This window comes from Dasypus novemcinctus, chromosome 8 (assembly GCF_030445035.2).
Source record: "Dasypus novemcinctus isolate mDasNov1 chromosome 8, mDasNov1.1.hap2, whole genome shotgun sequence".
In the NCBI taxonomy this organism is placed as follows: domain Eukaryota; kingdom Metazoa; phylum Chordata; class Mammalia; order Cingulata; family Dasypodidae; genus Dasypus; species Dasypus novemcinctus.
In genome coordinates this window covers 40732462-40753845 of record NC_080680.1, presented here as the reverse complement: position 1 = coordinate 40753845, position 21384 = coordinate 40732462, and the positions used below count along the sequence as shown (strand labels likewise).

Below are 21384 nucleotides of genomic sequence, written 5' to 3'. Positions count from 1 at the left end.
AAGTGGATCCCCAGACCAGGTGCTTCAGCGTCACTTGGAAACTTAATAACACAGACCTGCTGAATCCAATTTGCATTTTAACAGATCCTCATGCAGATGAGAAGTTGTGTTTTGTTTTTAATTGAGGTATGATTGACACACAATACACTGTACAAATCCATTCTCCTCCCTCCTTCCCACTCCTCCTGTCCCCCACCCCCCACCCTAAACCACTAATCTGCTTTCTGATACTAAAAATTGGTTTGCTTTTTAGAGTTTTATATGAATTACTTTGAGATTTACTCATTTTGTGTGTATCAGTAGGTCATTCCTTTTTATTATGGAGGAGTGTACCCTTATCCATTCATTTGTTGATGAACATATAAGTTGTTTCCAGTTTGGGGCTGTGCAGCTGCTATGAACACTTGTATACAAGTCTTTGTATTGACATAAGCTTTTTTTCTCTTGAATGAATATTTAGGAGTGGAATGACTGGACCATATAGTAGGTATACGTAAGTTCAACAATTTAAGCACCTGCTAAATTGTTTCTCCAAAGTGAATATACCATTTTATGTTCCCAATAGAGTGTATGAGGATTTTAGTTCCTTTAATCCTCACCAAAAAATACTTTGTATCACCAGTCTTTTAATTTTAGTCATTCTAATAGATGTGAGTGGTATCTCATGGGGTTTTAATTTGCATTTCTCAAATAAATAATTATGTTGAGCATCTTTCCATATTCTTATTTGCCATCAGTATACTTTCAGTGTTTTAATTTGCATTTCTCAAATAAATAATTATGTTGAGCATCTTTCCATATTCTTATTTGCCATCAGTATACTTTCAGTAAAATATCCATTTAAATCTTTGCCCATATTTTTACTGAGTAGTTTGTTTTCTTATTATTGAGTTTTGAGAGTTCTTTATATGTTTTAGATACAAATATCCTTTATCAAATATATGCTTTGCAAGTATTTTCTCTCAATATGTAGCTTGTCTTTTCATTCTCTGAAACATATGTCAGAGAACAGATGTTTTTCATGTATATGAACGCCAGTTTGTCAATGTCTTCTTTTATGGATCATGCTTTTTTTTTTAATTAATTTATTCATTTTTTATTTATTTCTCTCCCCTTCCCCACCCAGCCCCCTTCCCCCCCCCCCCCAGTTGTCTGCTCTCTGTGTCCATTCACTGTGTGTTCTTATATTCCACTTATATTCTTGTCAGCAGAATATATTCCACTTAAATTCTTGTCAGCAGCACCCGGAATCTGTGTCTCTTTTTGTTGCGTCATCTTGTTGTGTCAGCTCTCCGTGTGTGCGGCACCATTCCTGGGCAGGCTGCACTTTTTTCACACTGGGCGGCTCTCCTTACGGGGCGCACTCCTTGCACGTGGGGCTCCCCTACGTGGGGGACACCCCTGCGTGGCACAGCACTCCTTGGCGCATCAGCACTGCGCATGGGCCAGCTCATCACATGGGTCAGGAGGCCCTGGGTTTGAACCTTGGAGACCTCCCATGTGGTAGGTGGATACCTTATCTGCTGGGCCAAATCCGCTTCCCTGGAGCATGCTTTTTATGTCATGTTTAAGAAATGTTTGTCTGGCCCAGGTCACAAAGGGTTTTTTCCTATGTTTTCTTCTAGAAATTGTATAGTTTTAAGTTTTGCATTCAAGGTCTATGATCATTTTGAGTTGATTTTTGTATGTAGTATGAGTTAAGGATGGAAGTTCTCTTTTTGTTCTTATATGTATATCTAATTGCTCCAGCACCATTTGTTGAAAATATTATGCTTTCTCCACTGAATTCCTTTTGCTTCTTTGCCAATATATGTGTGGTTCCATTTCTGAACTCTATTCTATTCTGGTTGCTTGTATTTCTATATCAATTTAGAATCAACATATCAATTTCTACAAAAATCCTGCTGGGATTTTGGTTGGGATTGAGTTGACTCTATAAATCAATTTAGGAAGAAGTGACATTTTAACAATAATGTCTTCCAACCTATGAATAAGGTATATCTCTCTGCTTAAAGGTCTTTAATTTTTCTCAGCAGTGTTTTTTAGTTTTTAATGTATGTATCTTGAATATCTTTTGTCAGATTTAGCCCTGAATATTTCATGTTGTTGATGCTATTATAAATGATATTGACTTTCTGGTTTGTATTTCTAATTGTTTTTTGCTGGTATATAGAACTATTTTTTATTTTTTTATGTCAGTCTTATATTCTACCTTGCTAAACTCACTTATTAGTTCTAGTAGTGCTTCCACAGGTGAAAAGTTTTAAAATCTAGTCCTGTGTCCATGAAAAAGAGGGGAATGAATTGTGGTGGATATCTAGCTGCCTTCACCACATATCTAGTTAAACAGATTTTGTCAAGTTCTTTCAGGTTTTCAGGATAACGTGTAACTTATGTTAAATGAACTGGATTCTCAAAATCTGAAATTATAAATTAGCTAATTTTTTTTCTTTTCTTGTCACTGCTTACAATCAAATCAGTCATTCTTACACCTAGATGAAATGCCATAACTTTTTGTTTGCTTTCAGAAATTAAAAGAAAGTCGGTCCATTATGATACCAAGCAGTTCACAGCCTCTGTCCCCCACCCCACCTCAGATTTAACTCCAGTCTGGAAGCCTACCACAGGCAGCTGGGCATGTTTTTTCTTTTCAGAAACCTACTGTTGTTGTCCACCCCCAGCCCCCATTTTTCACTGCTATTTTTGCCCTTCAGGGGATGGGCTGGAGAAGGGGAAGGGATTGGCAGTGGTGAGCAGAGCCTCAGCTCACTGGTATTGAAGTAATCTCTGTGTCAGAATGTCAGAAGACCCTGTCCTCGTTCTTCTTCTGGTGACCACTTTAGTCTTCAGACCCTCCCGCCCCTAACCTTTGGGACTCACCAGCCTGGTTCCCACTCAGACAACACTTCCTCCGCCTCCAGCGCCTGCTTCCAGTAATCCTCCCCACAGGCTCTCTCTGCTGCTGTCCCCTCACCCCTCCAAATGGACCTCTTATTAAATGGGCCCTTTCAGAATACCCCAAGTCCAGCTCTCTTCCACAGGGTCTACCTTTGTCCTTCCATGCACAGAAGGACAACCTTCTGCCATGGCCCAACTCTCTGTTGTCAGGTAGCACCTGCTAAACTCTTAACTTTGGACTTTATAACTGAGCCAGGTGTAAATCCCTGTGTTCCTCAAACTCCTCAAGACATGTGCCACCCTCTCCTGAGACTCTCTCCAGCTCCCGCTCAATTGACTATAGGGGAGGAGAGAGAGAAGGAAATTCCCCACATACACTCTCAGGCCAATGACTCATCAGAGAGTAATCCCTTGCCAATCTCCTGATCAAGTCCTTAGGCTTCCACACATTGTATTTTTGGGGTGGGAGTGGGCTGGCACAAGGGGAAAATCATAGAGCACATCTTTATTTCTTGCTTTAGTTATCTAGCACCCACTGGTGTCTTACTTTAGGCCTCTTGAAAACTCTGTAAGATCACAGAGTTGTCCATTACACATCTTCTACAGATATATCCTTACAGGGGCATAAAAACCCATATAAGTATATTCAGGATGATCCCCAAGTCCCAATTTAGTATAGCAATTTTCAAAATTGAGTTATGATTCATATACCGTAAAATTCACCAACTTAAAGTGTACAATTCTGTGACTTCTAGTATATTTACAAGGTTGTGCAACCATCACGACTAATTCCAAAACATTTACTACCCCGTACCCAATAGCATTCACTCCTCATTCTCCCCTCCCACTCCCCCAACCTCAACTTTCTGTTTCTATGAATTTATAGCAATTTTTAATGGAAAAATACTATACATCCAGAGCGTCTCCAAATAATTAGTATACATCTTGATAAATTTTTGAAAACTGAACATACTCATGTAACCAGCATCCAACTCAAGAAATAAAATGTTACCAGTCTTCTTCTTCCCTGCTGGAGATGACCTGAGAGAGAAGTTTCAAGGTTCTGTACCCCACAGAAGCTTTCAACAACTAATAAGAAACAGGCAAAAACATCTTTCTCAAAGCTCCAGAAAACAGTTAAAGGACTGCAGTAAGAGGACGAGCACCAAATTGAGAAAACAGCCACTTAAAAGTAGGATCTTGTGGCGCCCTGGCTGGTCCCACCCTCATCCCTCACCAAACCTAGCACAGAGTAGGTCCATGTCCCCAGTGCAGATCCTCGGTCCCAGTTCCAGAGGGAGCAGAGTAACCCTTGTGCACATACTGTGAGCATGTATCTCAACCTGCTTGTATCTCCATCTGCTTGCACATACTGTGAGCATGTATCTCAGCCTGGTGGTGGTCTGAGGGAGTTGTTGTCCAAAAACTTGCCCCATGTGTAGACGGCAGCCCAGGAACTCTCCTACAGAAGCTGTGGGACAGCAGCCAAGCTGTGCTGCCTATAGCAAAGGATTGCTGGCCATTGGACATAAAATACCATTCCCAGGACTACTTTCCTAGGGGAGAGGGGGCATTCCTATTCATTTAAACAGGGCCAAATGCAAAAATCCCAGGTAAGACATACTTGCACAGAAAGGACCAGGAGGCCTATATGCTTTGACCTGGAGCTATTTTCTAAACTCTTTGTATGAATAATGCTGAAGGAGAGCATTCACACAGGGTGATGTGCAAAGACTGGGAAAGGTGTTTTCTTTTTTTACTTCTTTTTTGTTGTTGTTAGCTCCTGTCATTCTGGGAAAGCCTTGTGATAATACTAGCTTAAGGAACAGGCACCTCAGAGTCTAAATTCCAGTGATAACCCATTAAAATATCAAAATGTCCATGTTTGAATAAAAGATTACAAAGCATACAAAGAATGAGGAAGTGATTGCCCAGGGAAAGGAGAAGATTAAAGCATTAGAAACCATGAATGGGGAGGATCAGACCTGGGATATTCCAGACAAAGACTCTTAAAAACTTGGTCCTAAATATCCTCAAAGAGCTGAAAGAAAATATGGACAAGGAAGTAAAGGAAATCAGAAAAATAATAGATGAACACAAAGAGAATAGCAATAGAGAGATGGAAATCTTAAAAAGGAACCAGAGCTGAAGACCACAGTGACAGAAATTAAAAATTCCCCAGAGGAGGCCTGCTATGTTCTCAAACAGAGGGACGGGAGTCTCTCAAGAACATGAGTGGTGCCTAATAGGAGAGGACAGACCAGTGTATCAAGCCCTCAGTATTGTTGAAAGTAACTATGAATCTTGTCCTTCAAGGACTGAAACCTGGTGGTCTTTGGGCCCCAAGGGGAGGGGGAGAGAGGAATAGAATAAATGGAACACTGGGTATTTAGGGGGCAATGGAAGTGTCCTACATGATCCTGCAAAGGCCATGTTAAATTTCATCAAAAATTTATAAAAGTGTATGGTCCAAAATGTTAACCATAATGTAAACCATTGACAGTGGTTAGTAGCTATGTTTCAATATTTGTACATCAGTTGTAACAAATGTGCCATCCATATGTAAATAGGGTATTAAAACCGAAAGAGGGAAGAGAGGGAAGATGTTGGGTAAATGGGAGTCCCCTGTATTCTATATGTGACTTTACTGTGACCTAAAACTCCTTTGAAGACAAAATTTAAAAAAGTAAGAGACTGGGGAATAAATGAAAGAAAATGTCACCGTACATATAGGACAACAGATATTACAGAGATGAAAGGCAAAACATCAAAAAAATTTTTTCTATATTTTTCATTATTTTATTTTTCGTTTTTAAAATTGTTTTCTGTGTTTTATTTCTTATGTTTAAAACTATCATTATTTCATTTTCTTATTAATTGTATTTGGCTATTTTATTGGCTTTGTTTTTGAAGAAGTTTTGGATTACAGAAGGGTTACAACTGTGGCAGGGGAGGATCATTGGTGTGGGGTACCAGTGATGGGGGATACATGGGAGGAAGTTCACCTGGACATACATATAAGGCATATACATGTGTTCAGATGTTCTTGGGGCATTGTCACAGTGGGTGGAGATGCATACAATAACCAAAAGAATACCAAATTCACATCCTGGGGAACTCTGTCACATTCTCTAATGGAACAGCAACAATCCCCCAAGTACAGGGGCAATGACTAGTGAAGAATGATGGTCCATTGATGAGCCCCTAATATTGATGACTATGCTTATGAACCTTTTCTCTTGAAATTGAAACTTAGCCTAGTAGTGTAGGGTGCCTACTAGTTAGCTACTGGGAGCCTCCTTGTTGCTCAAATGTGGCCTCTCTCTAAGCCAAACTCAGCATATAAGAACAATAACTTCTCCCCAGCATGGGACATGACTCCCAGGGATGAGCCTCCTTGGCACCGAGGGATTACTACCAAGCACCAACAAGCAATACAACTGGGGGAGGAGGAGAGTGGGGGAAGAACCTTGACCAAAAGGCCAAAAAGGTAAAAAGGTAAAGAGTAATGAGTCATCCAGACACTATAGGCAGGGCAGAGAGCTCAGGAGTTTGGCCCCTTGCCAGTGGGCCCTACTTTGGAATTTATGTTCCCCAGTGTGACAGAGTTGGACTCAGTTGTGGTTTCCCTACACATAGCTCGTCTGTCCTTGTATTTGAACTTATAATTAGTACTAAAGATGATAGGTTTGTGTCCAAGAGCCTTAAATCTTTGGGCTTTCCATGTGCCAGCTGGGCCTGAACCTCAACAGAGTTGCAATACGTACTGTCCAGTTCACTGGACTCACCCAGGACAACTATCAAGGAGGAGATTATGGAATACCAACATTCCAAGGAACTAAGAGTATCGACAACTGCAAGCAAGAGAGTCCATCCATTGGCCCTATGGGATTGAACACCATACCCCCCCCCCCCAATTAAAGGTGGAGTGGGCATCACCATCCTAGAATCCTCAGGATTGGGAGTGAACGATGGACTAAAGTAGATTTACTGGTATACTACTATAGACTTAACTGTAATTCTACCATTAGGAGAAGTATCACTGATGTGGAGGCAGTGGCCTGGAGGTTCTAAGGGTAGGGAGAGGGAAAAACCGATGTAACAAGGGGACATTTCTGGGACTTGGGGATCGTCCTGAATGCCATTACAATGACAGATGCAGGCCATTATATATCCTGCTATAACCTACAGAATTGAGTGGGAGAGTATAAACTACAATGTAAACTATAAGCCATGCTTAGTGGCAATGCTCCAAAATGTGTTCATCATTGCAATGAATGTACCACACTAATGAAAGATGTTGCTATTGCAGGAAAATGTGGGAGGTCTGGGGTGTAGGGCATATGGGAATCCCTTGTATAGTCTCTGTAACATTTAGGTAATCTAAATAGCTTTAAAAATAAAAATTAAAAAATGAAAAGAAAAAAAAAAAATCCCCAGAGGGGTTCAAGAGCAGATTGGAGCTGGCAGAAGAAAGAATCAGTGGACTTGAAAACAAGACAATTGAAATCAGTCTGAGGAGCAGAAAGAAGAAAGAATGAAGAAAAGTGAGCAGAACCTGAGGAACCTGTGGGACACCATCTGGAGTACCAATATACACATTGTGGGAATCCCAGAAGAAGAAGAGAGAAAGGAATAGAGTGAATATTGAAAGAAATAGTGGCTGAGAAGTTCCCAAATTTAACCAAAGGTATATACACATCCAAGATGCTCAATGAACTCCCAACAGGATAAACCCAAATAGATCCACACCATGCCATGTTATAATCAAACTGTTGAATGCCAAAGATAAAGGGAGAATTCCAAAAGCTGCAGGGAGAAGCAACATGTCACATACAAGGGAGCCTTATTAAGGTTAGATGGGGGAGCAGAAGATGTGGCTCAAGTTGTTGAGCTCCTGCTTCCCACATGGAAGGTCCTAGGTTCGGTTCCCTGTGCCTCCTGAAAAAAAAAAAAAACAAAAAAAACAAGCAAAACAAAGGAAAAATCCAACTCGGGGGGCCAATATGGCTCAAGTTGAGTGCCAGCTTTCCACATACAAGGGTCCAGGTTCAATCCCCAGCCCCGGTACCTAAAAAAAAAACAACTAAGATCTCTTTGGAGACCTCTGGAAGCAATAAGGCAGTAGGAAGACATAATTAAGTGCTGAAAGCAAAAAAAAAAAAAAAAAAAGCCAACCAGGAATTCTTTATCTGGCAAAACTGTCTTTCAAAAATGAGGGAGAGATTAGGACATTTCCAGGTAAGCAAAAGTTGAGGGAATTTGTCACCCCTGGACCAATTCTACAAGAAATGCTAAAGGAAGTTCTGCAGGTTGAAAAGGAAGGACACTAGACAATTGACTGAAACCACATGAAGAAATAAAGATCTCTGGTAGAGATAATGACATGGGTAAATATAAATACCAGTACTATTGTATTTTTTATTTGTAACTCCACTTTTTATTTCCTGCAGGATCTAAAAGGCGGGTGCACAAAATGTAATGATAAATCAATGGTTTGGGACTCCTAATGTATAAACATGTAATCTGTGACAAGAAGTACATAAAAGTAAGGGGTAGGGGTGTATAGGAGCATATTGTGTTTATATTCATGAAGATGAATTAGTATCAAAGCCAATGAGATTGTTTTAGATTCAGGATGTTATATGTAATTCTCTGATTAGGAAAATATCAGAATTTGCACATTTATAGAGCCAGGGTTGAGAGGAGGGGCAATAGGAAATTAATGCAAAATAATGTCAGTTTTCTGTTTGGGATGAAGGAAAAGTTCTAGTAAAGATAGTGGTGAGGGAACTGCAACATTGTGAATGTGACTAATCTCACTGAATGGTATGTTTGAGAGGAGTTGGGATGGGAAGATTTGCATTATATGTATGTTTCTACAATTTGAAATAAAGAGCGGGAGGGAGGGAAGAAGGAAAAGAGGGTGGAAGGGAGGGAAGATCTAAATTGATAATGGACATTAAATGACTACTTGATACTGGATGGGATCTAAGAATGGAGGAGAAAAGTCTCAAAAGGACACTATTTGAACTTAAGAAAAAGTGGAGGATAGAATGTAAACTTTATATCAATACTAAATTTCCCCAACTTGGTAACTACGCTTAAGGTGATCATGTAAGTGAGTATCTTTGTTCATAGGAAATGTTCATGGAACTATGTGTTCAAGGATTAGTGTCAGTCTGCTCCCAGTGTTCAGAAGATAGGGAGGGATGGAGGGAAGGAGAGAAAGAGGGAGGGAAGGAGAGAAGGAGGGAGGGAAGGAGAGAGACAGAGACAGGAGAATATATGGCAAAGGTGACAAGATGTCAAAATTGGTAGAGCTCAGTATAGGGTTGGGGGAGTATGCTGGAGTTCTCTGTGTGGGATTTGTATTATTTTTGTAACTGTCCTGTAAGTTTAAAATTATTCCAAAATGAAAACTCTTTGTAAAAATGTTACTTGCTCCCTAAAAGCCTCCCTTGTGCTAACTTCTAGTCACTTAACTTCTCCCTGCCACAGAGAAACTACCATCCTGATTTCCAATAGCATGAATTAGTTTTGCCTGTTTTTGTATTATATAAACTGAATCATTAAGTATCAGTTTTTGAGTGTTTTTTCAGCCACCATTATGTTTGTGAGCTTCATCCATAAATGTTCTTATAGTTACATATAGCTGTGTTTCCCTTTATCATGTTCTATTGTATGACTATACCACAATTTCTTTATCTGCTGTATTACCTGTGGGCACTGGGGCAGTTTCCAGTTTGGAGCTATTGGAAGCTCTGCTATGAATGTGCTAACACATTTCTTTTGGTAAACATGTGAATGCATTTCTATTGGATATATGCCCAAGAGTGGAATTGCTGGGTCATAGCATATGAATGTGTTCAGCTTTAGTAGATACTGCTCTACAGTTTTCCAACATGATTGTCCAGTTTACTTCCCAGTCAGCAATATCTCAAAGCTCTGATTGCCTCATTTCCTGGCCAACTCTTCATATTATCTGTCTGTCATTTTAGCCATTCTGGTGGTATGTCATTGTGATTTTAATTTGCATTTTTCTGACTATTAACAAAGTTGAGCACCTTTTCCTATTTGTATTGGTCATTTAGTTATATTCTTTTATGAAATACGTTCAACTATTTTACGCATTTTTCTATTGAGTTTTTCTTATTTTTTTTGCAGGCGTTCTTTATATATTCTGGATATAAGTCCTTAATCAGAAAAACATATTGCAAATATTTTCTCTGACTTCATGGTTTGCCAGACATAAATTTTAATAACAAAAGCAATCGAGGGGAGCAGATGTGGCTTAAGCAGTTGAGTGCCTGCCTCCCACATGGGAGGTCCAGAGTTTGGTTCCGGGTGCCTCCTTAAAAACACAAAACAAACAACAAACAAAAAAAACAACTTAGGTGAGCTTATGTGGCTCACTGGTTGGGTGCTGGCTTCCCACATATGAGGTCCTGGGTTCAATTCCCAGCCCCTAGTACCTTAAAAAAAAAAAAAAAAAAAAGGCAGTGGAAACAATCTCAATGTCCAGCTGAAGGGGGCTGGTTAAAAAAAATAAAAGACTATGAAAATCAGTGTATGCTAATATGGAACAGCTTCCATCATATTAAATGAAAAATACAATGTGTTCATTTGTATATTGAACGGATATAAAATTCCAAGAAGATACATGCTTTTGGGGATGGGGATTATCTGTTTGGAAAGAAAGATGTAAACCCTTTCATGCTATTCAAATTTTTACTCTGTACATGTTAGACATTTGCCATTAATTTTTAAGATTTTAATAAAAAATGTGTAAATTTGATATTAATAAAATGGGGTAGTTTAGTAATCATGTTGTTTTTGCTATTTTCCCCTGCAGCTCTCTAGATGAGACAACCTATGAAAGACTGGCAGAGGAAACACTGGATTCCTTAGCAGAGTTTTTTGAAGACCTTGCAGATAAATCTTGCACGTTTGAGGATTATGATGTTTCATTTGGGGTAACTCTTGGCTTTTTAAATTTTTTCTGACTCCTCTATCAGAATTTTTGCTCACTAAAATAGAGATGACCTCTCCAGCAGCAGTAAGCACCAAGCAGCGTGGGATTAAAGGTGGGGTCTAAAGCCTAGACAGGGTTCAAGTTTTAGCCCAGCTCTACCAGGCTTGTGTCCTTGGGCAAATCACTCGGTCTCTTTGAGCCTTATTTTTGGTTAAAAATATAGACTTCCAAGCTCCACCTCATACCTTTAAAAGCAAATCAGGGATAAGTGGGTTAATCAATAAGAACAGCAAACAGCTGGGGCTGCTCCCCCAGAACATTAGCAAGAGGAAGAACAATTAAAAGCGGAAAAGGTAACCACAGGAGCTAAATTTAACTCTGCCTGGAGCAGCTGGCACCTACACTTTGGCATGTGTAATCTGTTATTTTCTCCCGTTTTTGTTCTCTCATCCCATTTTCTCAACCTACTGGCTTAACTAGAAAAAAAAGCAAATCAGGAGACTTCTGGAAAGAGGCAGACTAGAAAGACACAGGATTCTCTTCTCCTCCAGAAAAATAGCTAGAGGACAAACTGAAACAACCTAGAAAAAGATCTTCTAGGGTTTAGGAAGGCTGGACACCGCCCAGAGGAGACAGGGACAAAGGAGGGAAATCGCGATGACAGAACTGTGAGTTGAAACCATTGGCTGCTGCTGCTGGCACCATCCACCACACTAAAGACATTTTAGAATTCTTGGGCCTCTGGGCCTGTGACTACAGGCAAAGGGGGCTCCAGAGATCTACTATCCCAGGAAAGGGGGGAGAGAGGGACACAGCCTAAGGGTGACTCAGCTTTTGACCCACAAATTTGGTCTGTTGTGTCCCAGGAGCCCTTCCAGGCCATGTGGGGCTGCGCCATTGTTTGTCCTGGAGCCGGCAAGGGGCTAAAGATACCCTCCCAACTCCTCTAACAGGGACTGATTCTTGAGGACTCAGAGGGGAATGGAAATATTTCAGACCTGGGAAAATGGAGGGGGCTGCCAGAGAAGCCTAGAGAACTGTCTCAGAGTAAGTTTGAATTATGAGGCTGATAGGTTCCAGACAGGAACCTCTATCACATTGATCACTGTGTTGCAACAAATACACTCCAACCAGGCACTGAACTGAGAGCTGCCAAAGAGCACCATTTACTGGCAGACCAAGGAATTGCACACAAGGAAATTAAAAATAAGTAGGAGAGGCTTTTTCTGGTCTCTATAGCCTGCCTCCCCAAGGCCCTAGGAAGTGACTCTACAGCCAATTACTGGTCCAATGCCCAGTTTTGAGCAACCAGCAGGACAATCCTAATAATCCAGGTTGAGCCAAGAATCAAAGACAGTGGTAACATACAGTCTCCTGCCTCAAATCCCTACAAAAGAGAAAGAAACTGAGCATCTGAGTAAACTACATCCTAATCAGATGCCTAGACATTAGCAAAAAAATTCACAGGCCATATTAAGAAAGGAGAAGACATGGCCCAAGAAAAGGAATATATCAAAGCCCCAGAAGAGATGCAGAATCTGAGAGAACTAATCAGCGAGATGTGTACAATTTCCAAAATCAAATTAATGAGTTGAAAGACAATATGGTCAAAGAGATAAATGACATCAAGAAGACATTGTGCAAGCGCAAAGAAGAATTTGAAATCCTGGACAGAAATGTAACAGAGCTCATGGGAATGAAAGACAATAGGTGAGATCAAAAACATTTGAGGCATACAAGAGCAGACTTGAAATGATAGGAGAAAGAATAAGAAGACGGAACAGCTAAAATTGAAGAGGAAAGAGAGAAAAGAATGGAGAAAAATTGAGAAGGGGCTCATAGAGGTAAAGGACAACACAAAACACAACAACATACTCTTCTCCAAAAGAAGAGAAGGGAAAAGGAACAGAAAGAGTGTTTGAGGAAGTCATAGCTGAAATTTTCCCAACTCTCACAAAAGAAATAAATTACATGTCCAAGAAGCACACCATGCACCAATCAGAATAAATCTGAATAGACCTACTCCAAGACACATACTACTCAGAATGTCAAATATATAGAGAAAATTCTCAGAGCAGGAAGGGAGAAGGAAACCGTCACATACAAGGGATGTCCAGTAAGACTTAGCGCAGATTTTTCTTCAGAAACCATGGAAGCAAGAAGACAGTGATATGATACATTAGGATACTGAAAGAGAAAAACAGCCAGCAGAGAATTCTTTATCCAGCAAAATTGTCCTTCAGATAGGAAAGTGAGTATAAAATATTCACAAACAAACAGAAACTAAGAGTTTGCAAAAAAAAAAAATCCACTTTTGCAGGAAATATTAAAGGAAGCCTTAGAATCTGAAAGAAAAAGACAGGAGAGATAGGCTTGGAGGAGAGTATAGAAGAAAAAATAGCAGAAAGGATAACCAAAAATGTAAAAAGACAGACAAAAATAAGGTATGACATGAAAACCAAAGAATAAAATGGAGGAAGTAAATAGTGCATGTACAGTAGTATCCTTGAATGTGAATGGATTAAACTCCCCAATCAAAAGATAAAGGCTGACAGAATGGATAAAAAAACTTAAGCCATCCATATGCTGCTTACAAGAAACCTTCGACCCAAGGATACAAACTGACTGGAAGTGAAAGGTTGGAAAATATACTCCACGCAAATAGTAAACAGAAAAGAGTATGGGTAGCTGTACTAACATCAGGTAGAACAGACTTTAAATGCAAAAAGTTACAAGAGATACAGAAGGCCTTTATAGTAATAGAAGGGACAATCCACCAGGAAGATATAACTGTCATAAATATCTATGCACCTAACCAGTGTGCCCCAAAATACATGAGACAAACTCTGGGAAAACTGAAGGGAGAAATAGACAGCTCTGTAATAATCGTTGGAGACTTCAACATCCCACTCACATCATTAGATACAACAACTAGAAAGAAGATCAACAAGGAAAAAGAGAACCTGAACAATATGATAAATGAGTTAGACCTAACAGACATATTCAGAACACTGCATCAAACTCAGTGGGTTATATATTCTTCTTAAGTGCCCATGGATCTTTCTCCAGGATAGACCACATGTTAGGGCATAATGCAGCTCTCAATAAATATAAAAAGACTGAAATTATACAAAGCACCTTCTCAGATCATACTGGAATGAAACTGGAAATCAATAATGGGAAAAAAGTAAATTGGCAAATGTGTGGAGGCTGAACAACACAATCCTAAATAATCAGTGGGTCAAAGAAAAAATTGCAAGTGAACTCAGTAAATATATTGAGACAAATGAAAATGAGAACACAACGTATCAAAACTTATGGGATACAGTGAAGGCAGTCTTGAGAAAGAAATTTATAGCCCTAAATGCCTATATTAAAAAATAAGAAAGAGATAAAGATTTAACTGAACAACTAGAGAAACTAGGAAAAGAACAACAAACCAATTCCAAAGCAAGCAGAAAAAAAGAAATAAAGATGAGAGCAGAAATAAATTAAGAACAACAACAAAAAAAAAATAGAGAAAATCAACAAAACCAAAAGCTGGCTCTTTGAGAAGATCAATAAAATTGACAAACCCCTAGCTAGACTACAAAAGAAAAAAAAAAGAAAGAAGATGCAAATAAATACAATCAGAAATGAAAAAGTTACCACTGACCCCGCAGAAATAAAATGAATCATGGGAGGATATTATGTATCTGTATGCCAATAAACTAGACAACCTAGATGAAATGGACAAATTCCTAGAAATGCACAACCAACCTACACTGACACTACAAGAAATACAAGATCTTAACAAACCAATCACATTGAAGGAGATTGAATCCATCATCAGAAATCTCCCAGCAAAGAAAAGTCCAGGACCAGATGGCTTCACAGGTAAATTCTGCCAAGCATTTTGAAAAGAAGTAACACCAATTCTGTTTAAACGCTTCCAAAAAATTGAAGAGGAGGGAAAATTATCCAACACATTTTATGAAGGCAACATCACCCGAGTACTAAAGCCAGATAAAAATACTACAAGAGGGGGAAACGGACTTTGGCCCAGTGGTTAGGGCGTCCGTCTACCATATGGGAGGTCCGCGGTTCAAACCCCGGGCCTCCTTGACCCGTGTGGAGCTGGCCATGCGCAGTGCTGTTGCGCGCAAGGAGTGCCGTGCCACGCAAGGGTGTCCCCTGCGTGGGGGAGCCCCACGCGCAAGGAGTGCGCCCGTGAGAAAAGCCGCCCAGTGTGAAAAGAAAGAGCAGCCTGCCCAGGAATGGCACCGCCCACACTTCCCGTGCCGCTGACGACAACAGAAGCGGACAAAGAAACAAGATGCAGCAAATAGACACCAAGAACAGACAACCGGGGGGGATTAAATAAATAAAAATAAATCTTTAAAAAAAAAAAAAATATTACAAGAGGGAAGCAGAATTGGCCTGGTGGTTAGGGTGTCCGTCTACCACATGGGAGGTCCACGGTTCAAACCCTGGGCCTCCTTGACCGGTGTGGAGCTGGCCCATGCGCAGTGCTGATGTGCGCAAGGAGTGCCCTGCCATGCAGGGGTGTCCCCCGCGTATGGGAGCCCCACGCGCAAGGAGTGCGCCCCATAAGGAGAGCCGCCCAGCGTGAAAGAGAGTGCAGCCTGCCCAGGAATGGTGCCGCACACACAGAGAACTGACACAACAAGATGATGCAACAAAAAGAAACACAGATTCCTGTGCCACTAACAACAGAAGCGGACGAAGAAGACGCAGCAAAGAGACACAGAGAACAGACAACTGGGGAGGGGGGGGGCGATGAGGGGAGGGGAGAGAAATAAATAAATCTTAAAAAAAAAAATACTACAAGAAAAGAAAATTATAGAACCATTTCTCTAATGAACATAGATGCAAAAATTCGCAACAAAATACTTGCGAATCAAACCCACAGCATATCAAAAGACTTATGCATCCTGACCGAGTGGGATTTATTCCTGGTATGCAAGGCTGGTTCAACATAAGAAAATCAATCAATGTAAAACACCACCTAAACAAATTGAAGGAAAAAAAAACCACATGATTATCTCAACACAGAAAAGGCATTCAACAAAATCCAGCATCCTTTTTTGATAAAAACATTGCAAAAGAGGAATAATAGGAAAATTCCTCAGTCTGATAAAAGGCATATATGAAAAATCCACAGCCAACATCACACTCAATGGGGAACAGTTGAAAGCTTTCCCTCTAAGACTGGGAACAAGAGAAGGATGCCCACTGTCACCATTGTTATTCACTGTTGTACCAGAGGTTCTAGCTAGGGCAGTTAGACAAGAAAAAAAGTCTAAAGGCATCCAAATAGGAAAAGAGGAAGTAAAACTCTCTTTGTGGATGATGTGATCCTGTATTTAAAAATTGAAGTATCCATGACAAAGCTACTCGAAGTAATAAATGAGTTCAGCAAGGCGACAGGATACAAGATCAACACGCAAAAATCTAGTACTGAACAATCTGAGGAGGAAATCGGGGGAAATTCCATTTTCAATAGTAACAAAAAATCTCAAATACCTAGGAATTAATTTAACCAAAGAAGTGTAGGACCTATATGCAGAAAACTACAAAATAATGCTAAAAGAAATTTTAAAAGACCTAAACAAATGGAAAGACATTCCATGTTCATAGATTGGAAAAATAAATATCATTAAAATGTCAATCTTACCCAAACTGATTTATAGATTCAATGCAATACCAATCAAAATCTCAACAGCTTACTTTACAGAATTACAAAAGGCAATTACCAAATTCATTTGGAAGGGAAAGTGCACCCAAATAGCCAACAGCATCCTAAAACAGAGGAGTGACTTGGGAGGAATTTCACTGCCTGACCTTGAAACATATTACAAAGCTACAGTGGTCAAAACAGCATGGCAGGGAGGCAGATTTGGCTCAACAGATAGAGCATCCGCTTACCACATGGGAGGTCCAGGGTTCAAACCCAGGGCCTCCTAACCTGTGTGGTGAGCTGGCCCATGTGCAGTGCTGATGCGTGCAAGGAATACCCTGCCACGCAGGGGTTTCCCCCATGTAGGGGAGCCCCACACACAAGTAGTGCACCCCGTAAGGGGAGCTGCCCCATGTGAAAAAAGCACAGCATGCCCAGGAGTGGTGCCACACACACGGAAAGCTGACGCAGCAAGATGACGCAACAAAAAGAGACACAGATTGCTGGTGCCACTAACAAGAATGCAAGCGGATACAGAAGAACACACAGCAAATGGACACAGAGAGCAGACAACTGGGGGCGGGAAGGGCAGGAAAGGGGAGAGAAATCCAAAATAAATCTTAAAAAAAAAAAAAAAAAACAGCATGGCACTGCCATAAAGATAGACATATCAATCAGTGGAATAGAATTGAGAACCCAGAAATAAACCCTCACCTATGCATTCAGCTGGTTTTTGACAAACCTACCAAGTTAATGTTAATGGGACAAAACATTCTCTTCAACAAATGGTGCTGGGAGAACTAGAAATCCATAACCAAAAGAATGAAAGAAGATCCCTATCTCACTTCCTATACAAGAATCAACTCAAAATGGATCAAAGACCTAAATACAAAAGCCAGGACCATAAAACTACTAGAAGAAAATGTAGGGAAACATCTTCAAGACCTTGTAGTAGGTGGTGGTTTCTTGGACCTTATACCCAAAGCATGTGCAATGACAACAAAAAAAGATAAGTGAACCTCCTCAAAATTAAACACTTTTGCATCTCACAGAACTTTGTCAAAAGGGTAAAAAGGCAGCCAACTCAATGGGAGAAAATATTTGGAAATCACATATCTGATAAGGGTTTAATATCCAGGATATATAAAGAGATGTTACAACTCAATGATAAAAAGACATGGGAAGCAATGTGGCTCAAGTGATAGAGCTTCTACCTACCATATGGGAGGATCCAGGTTCAATCCCTGGGGCCTCCTGGTGAAAAAGAAGAGAAAGTGTGCCTATGCAGCAAGCCAGTGCCTGCATGAGTATCCTATGGTGAGCCAGTGCCCTACACAAATGAGTCACGCAGCAAGATGATGATGCATCAAAAGAGAGACAGGGAGAGTCCAGGTGAAGCACAGCAGAAACCAGGAACTAAGGTGGTGCAATTGACAGGGAACTTCTCTCCCCATCAGAGGTCTCCAGGATCGAATCCCAGTGAATCTTAGAGGACAGAAAAAGAGAAGACAACACAGACAGCAAAAACAGCAGGGTGTGAGGAGGGGAAGGGGGGGGGGGGGTGGGAATAAATAAATAAACCTTTAAAAAAAAACAATAAAAAGGCAAATGACCCAATTAAAAAATGGGCAAAAGACTTGAATAGACATTTGTCCAAAGAAGAAATATTGATGGCAAAAAAACACAAGAAGAAATGATTAGGGAAATGCAAATCAGAACTACAATGAGATATCATTTCACACCTATCAGAATGGCCACTATGAAAAAGACAGAGAACTACAAGTGGTGAAGAGGATGTGGAGAGATTGGAACACTTATTCACTGTTGGTTGGAATGCAGAATGGTACAGCCACTGTGGAGGACTGTTTGGCAGTTCCTAAAGAAGCTGAATATAGACTTGCCATGAGACCCTGCACTACTACTACTGGGTATATACCCAGAAGAACTGAGAGCAGGGACACGAACGAACATCTGCTCACCTATGTTCATAACGACATTATTCATGATTGCCAAAAGTTGGAAACAACTCAGGTGTCCATCAACAGATGAGTGGATAAACAAACTGTGGTCTGTTCAAACGATGGAATATTATGCGGCTGTAAGAGGAAATGAAGTCTTAAAGCATATGACAACATGGATGAACCCGGAGGACATGTCGGGCAAAGCAAGCCAGACACAAAAGGACAAATACCATATGATTTCATTGGCATGGCTATGAACCAAATATATTGGGTAACATATTGTATGATTAAAAAACAAATGTAGGGAAACCAATGTGGCTCAGTGGTTAAGTGCCAACTTCCCGCATACAAAGTCCAGGGTTCAATTTCCAACCCTGGTACCTCAAAAAACAAACAAAGAAAAACAAATGTATAGGTAGGTATTCGGTACATGTAATTGAGAAATTTATGTTTTTATTCAACTGTGTTTCCTTTTTAGTTTTTAATTGTTTATATTTTCAATTATTAAATGTACAACAAAATAAAGTTTTAAAAAGTTAATTTTTTTGAAAAGGCAAATCAGGGTTGAGCCTGGGTATCTTTTTGTCTAATAAGATGCCTCACATTACAGGTATGGAGAGCACTGAACTAGACTGCTAGTTGCTGTGCAGTGGTGAAATAATTGCCTAGGCGTTATTCAAAATACTCAGACAAGAGCTCAACTCTTGGAGATCACGTCAGTGATAGGTCGGGGTGCCTCTCTGACAAGCATCTTTTTGAAATGCTCAAATGTGCTCCCTTGGATCACACCCATAGAGATTTTTATTTAATTGCCCTGGCATGTGGTGGGTCAATGAAGGTTTTTAACACTCCCCTGAAAAATCTAATGTATAGCTGGGGTCAGAACCTCTGGGCTGGCTGCTCTTCAGCCACAGCACCTGGAAGCCAAGGGAATGCTAGTCTTCATAGACTAGCCATGAGGTGGCAGTCTTGAGCAAATGGCCGCCTCTGCGCTTTGAATTGTTGATTAAGTCTTGGAGCTGCTCTTTTTTGCCAGTGGGAGAAAATTCCCTGCAGAGGTTAATCCTCTTGGCAGCAATTAATTAATACCAGGAAATGTTATGCAGTGTGCATTTTGGATTAAATCATGGAATTATTTATGGCAACCAGCTGTCAGGCTAACACAATATAAATGGTTTTGGATATTGCTGTGAGAGTGCTAGATAAAGAGAAGGGACTCCATCCAATAAAGCCCTGGAGAAAGCATCAAGTCCAGTTTGAAGAAGAGTGAGGACTTGGCAGTAAAAATAGGGTCAACAGAGCAGGAAAATATTGAATTCCTTTCACATCGATTAAGTGATGGCTGTCCATGGCAGAAAATGGAGCACTGTCTGGGGAAAGCTTTAAAAGTCTGTACCGGGAGCAGATGTGGCTCAAGCAGTTGAATGCCTGCCTCCCACATAGGAGGTCCTGGGTTCTGTTCCCAGTGCCTCCTGAAAAAACAAACAAGCAAAACAAACGAAAAAACCAACTCACAGAAGCCAATGTGGCTCAGTGGATGAGCGCCGACTTTCCACATACGAGGTCCTGGCTTCATTCCCTGGCTCCCTGTACCACAAAAAAAAGTCCATATGGCAACACCCTTAGCGGACAGAGATTCTTAGGGTACCATTACAAAGGGACCTCGTCAGCTTGACCATTGTGCAGTCCTCTCTACCAGGGGCTAAGTTACAGGGAAAGCAAGTCTCGGGCTGAACTTTGCCACACATGCAAACATGTATTAGTAAGCCACAAAAATAGTTCAACAACCTGTTCTTGTAGGATTAATGAAGCCCAGCTTTCAATGAATCTTTCATTAGAAGCAAATTAGAAGCAGCTGGATTCGGTTTACCTCAATGCCTCAAGCAATACAACCTTGGCTTAGTGGCCAGCTGCAGGATCTTACCAGAATCCTACCCCCAGAGTGCCTCTCGAGTATTAGGATGCTGGGCTTTCCAGTTCTGTACCTCATTCCTGCAAGGTCAGAGGTACTTGAGTTTTTCTAGCCAATTCAGATACCTTGACTACCACTCTACTCACCAGGGGAAAAAAATATTCCTATGAAATCATTTGCTAATTAGCAAATCCTCTTAGAGAAATTTAAAAAGCTTAGTGCATAAAGTAGCTGCCTCTGTAGTGTGGACTTCTGATTAGGTATTTTGAAATGCTTCCCATCCAGTGTAAACTCCTGATTAGGGCCCTTCAGATGCTAACAACTTAAGTCTTTCACATGTAAGATAGATCATTGAAAGTGCATTATAGATAGTCTAACCAGCTGTTACTCTCGTAAACTTTGTTCAAGAGTGGCCTTTCCCTGGCCTTAGGACCAGCTAGCTGTCACCAAGCGCTCCCAGTGCTGGAGCCCTGGCCTTAGGTTTGAGTGAGGATTACTTATTACCATGCTTTTCCTTCACAGAGTTATGTTACCTGTACTGCCTTAGAGCAGAGACTTCATACTATTTTTTTGGATGGAAGTCCGCCTGTAAGAATCTGATGACGACTCTGGACCCTCTCCCAAGAAAAACTTCCATACATGCCAACGAGTACAATTTTAGCTTTGGCATGGGGCCTGTTTGCAGATCCCTGAGGACCACCTCTGGGCCCCCAGTTAAGGACCCCAGACTCAGACGCAACATTTTATTGTATTTAGAGGGAAAGGGTCTGGCTTAGCATTTAGGATTTGTGTTTTCTTTCTGTGAGTCCTTAAGTGAATTTTTTAACATCTGTGACCATCAGGTTCCCCAGCCAAGAAATGGTGACATTACTCTCTACTTCTCCAGGCTTATTTTAGGATTAAAAAAAAAAACAAAAACAATGTAGATAAGAGGTGCTTCACAGTCATCATCATCATC

The 21384-nt window shown here is 40.6% G+C and overlaps 1 protein-coding gene across 4 annotated transcripts in view; it reads left to right on the top strand.

The window, feature by feature from the left end:
* The window catches only part of FXN (frataxin), a 70821-nt gene that overhangs the window by 13287 nt on the left and 36150 nt on the right, over nt 1-21384 (top strand). For all 4 annotated transcript variants that reach the window (XR_011649387.1, XR_011649386.1, XM_058301705.2 and 1 more), the window contains exon 3: nt 10754-10874. Coding sequence is in view for 2 of the 4 variants with exons in the window: in XM_058301705.2 (XP_058157688.1) it covers nt 10754-10874 (121 nt within the window). In the remaining 2 variants the exon portion in view is untranslated. The remainder of the gene's footprint in view (nt 1-10753; nt 10875-21384) is intronic.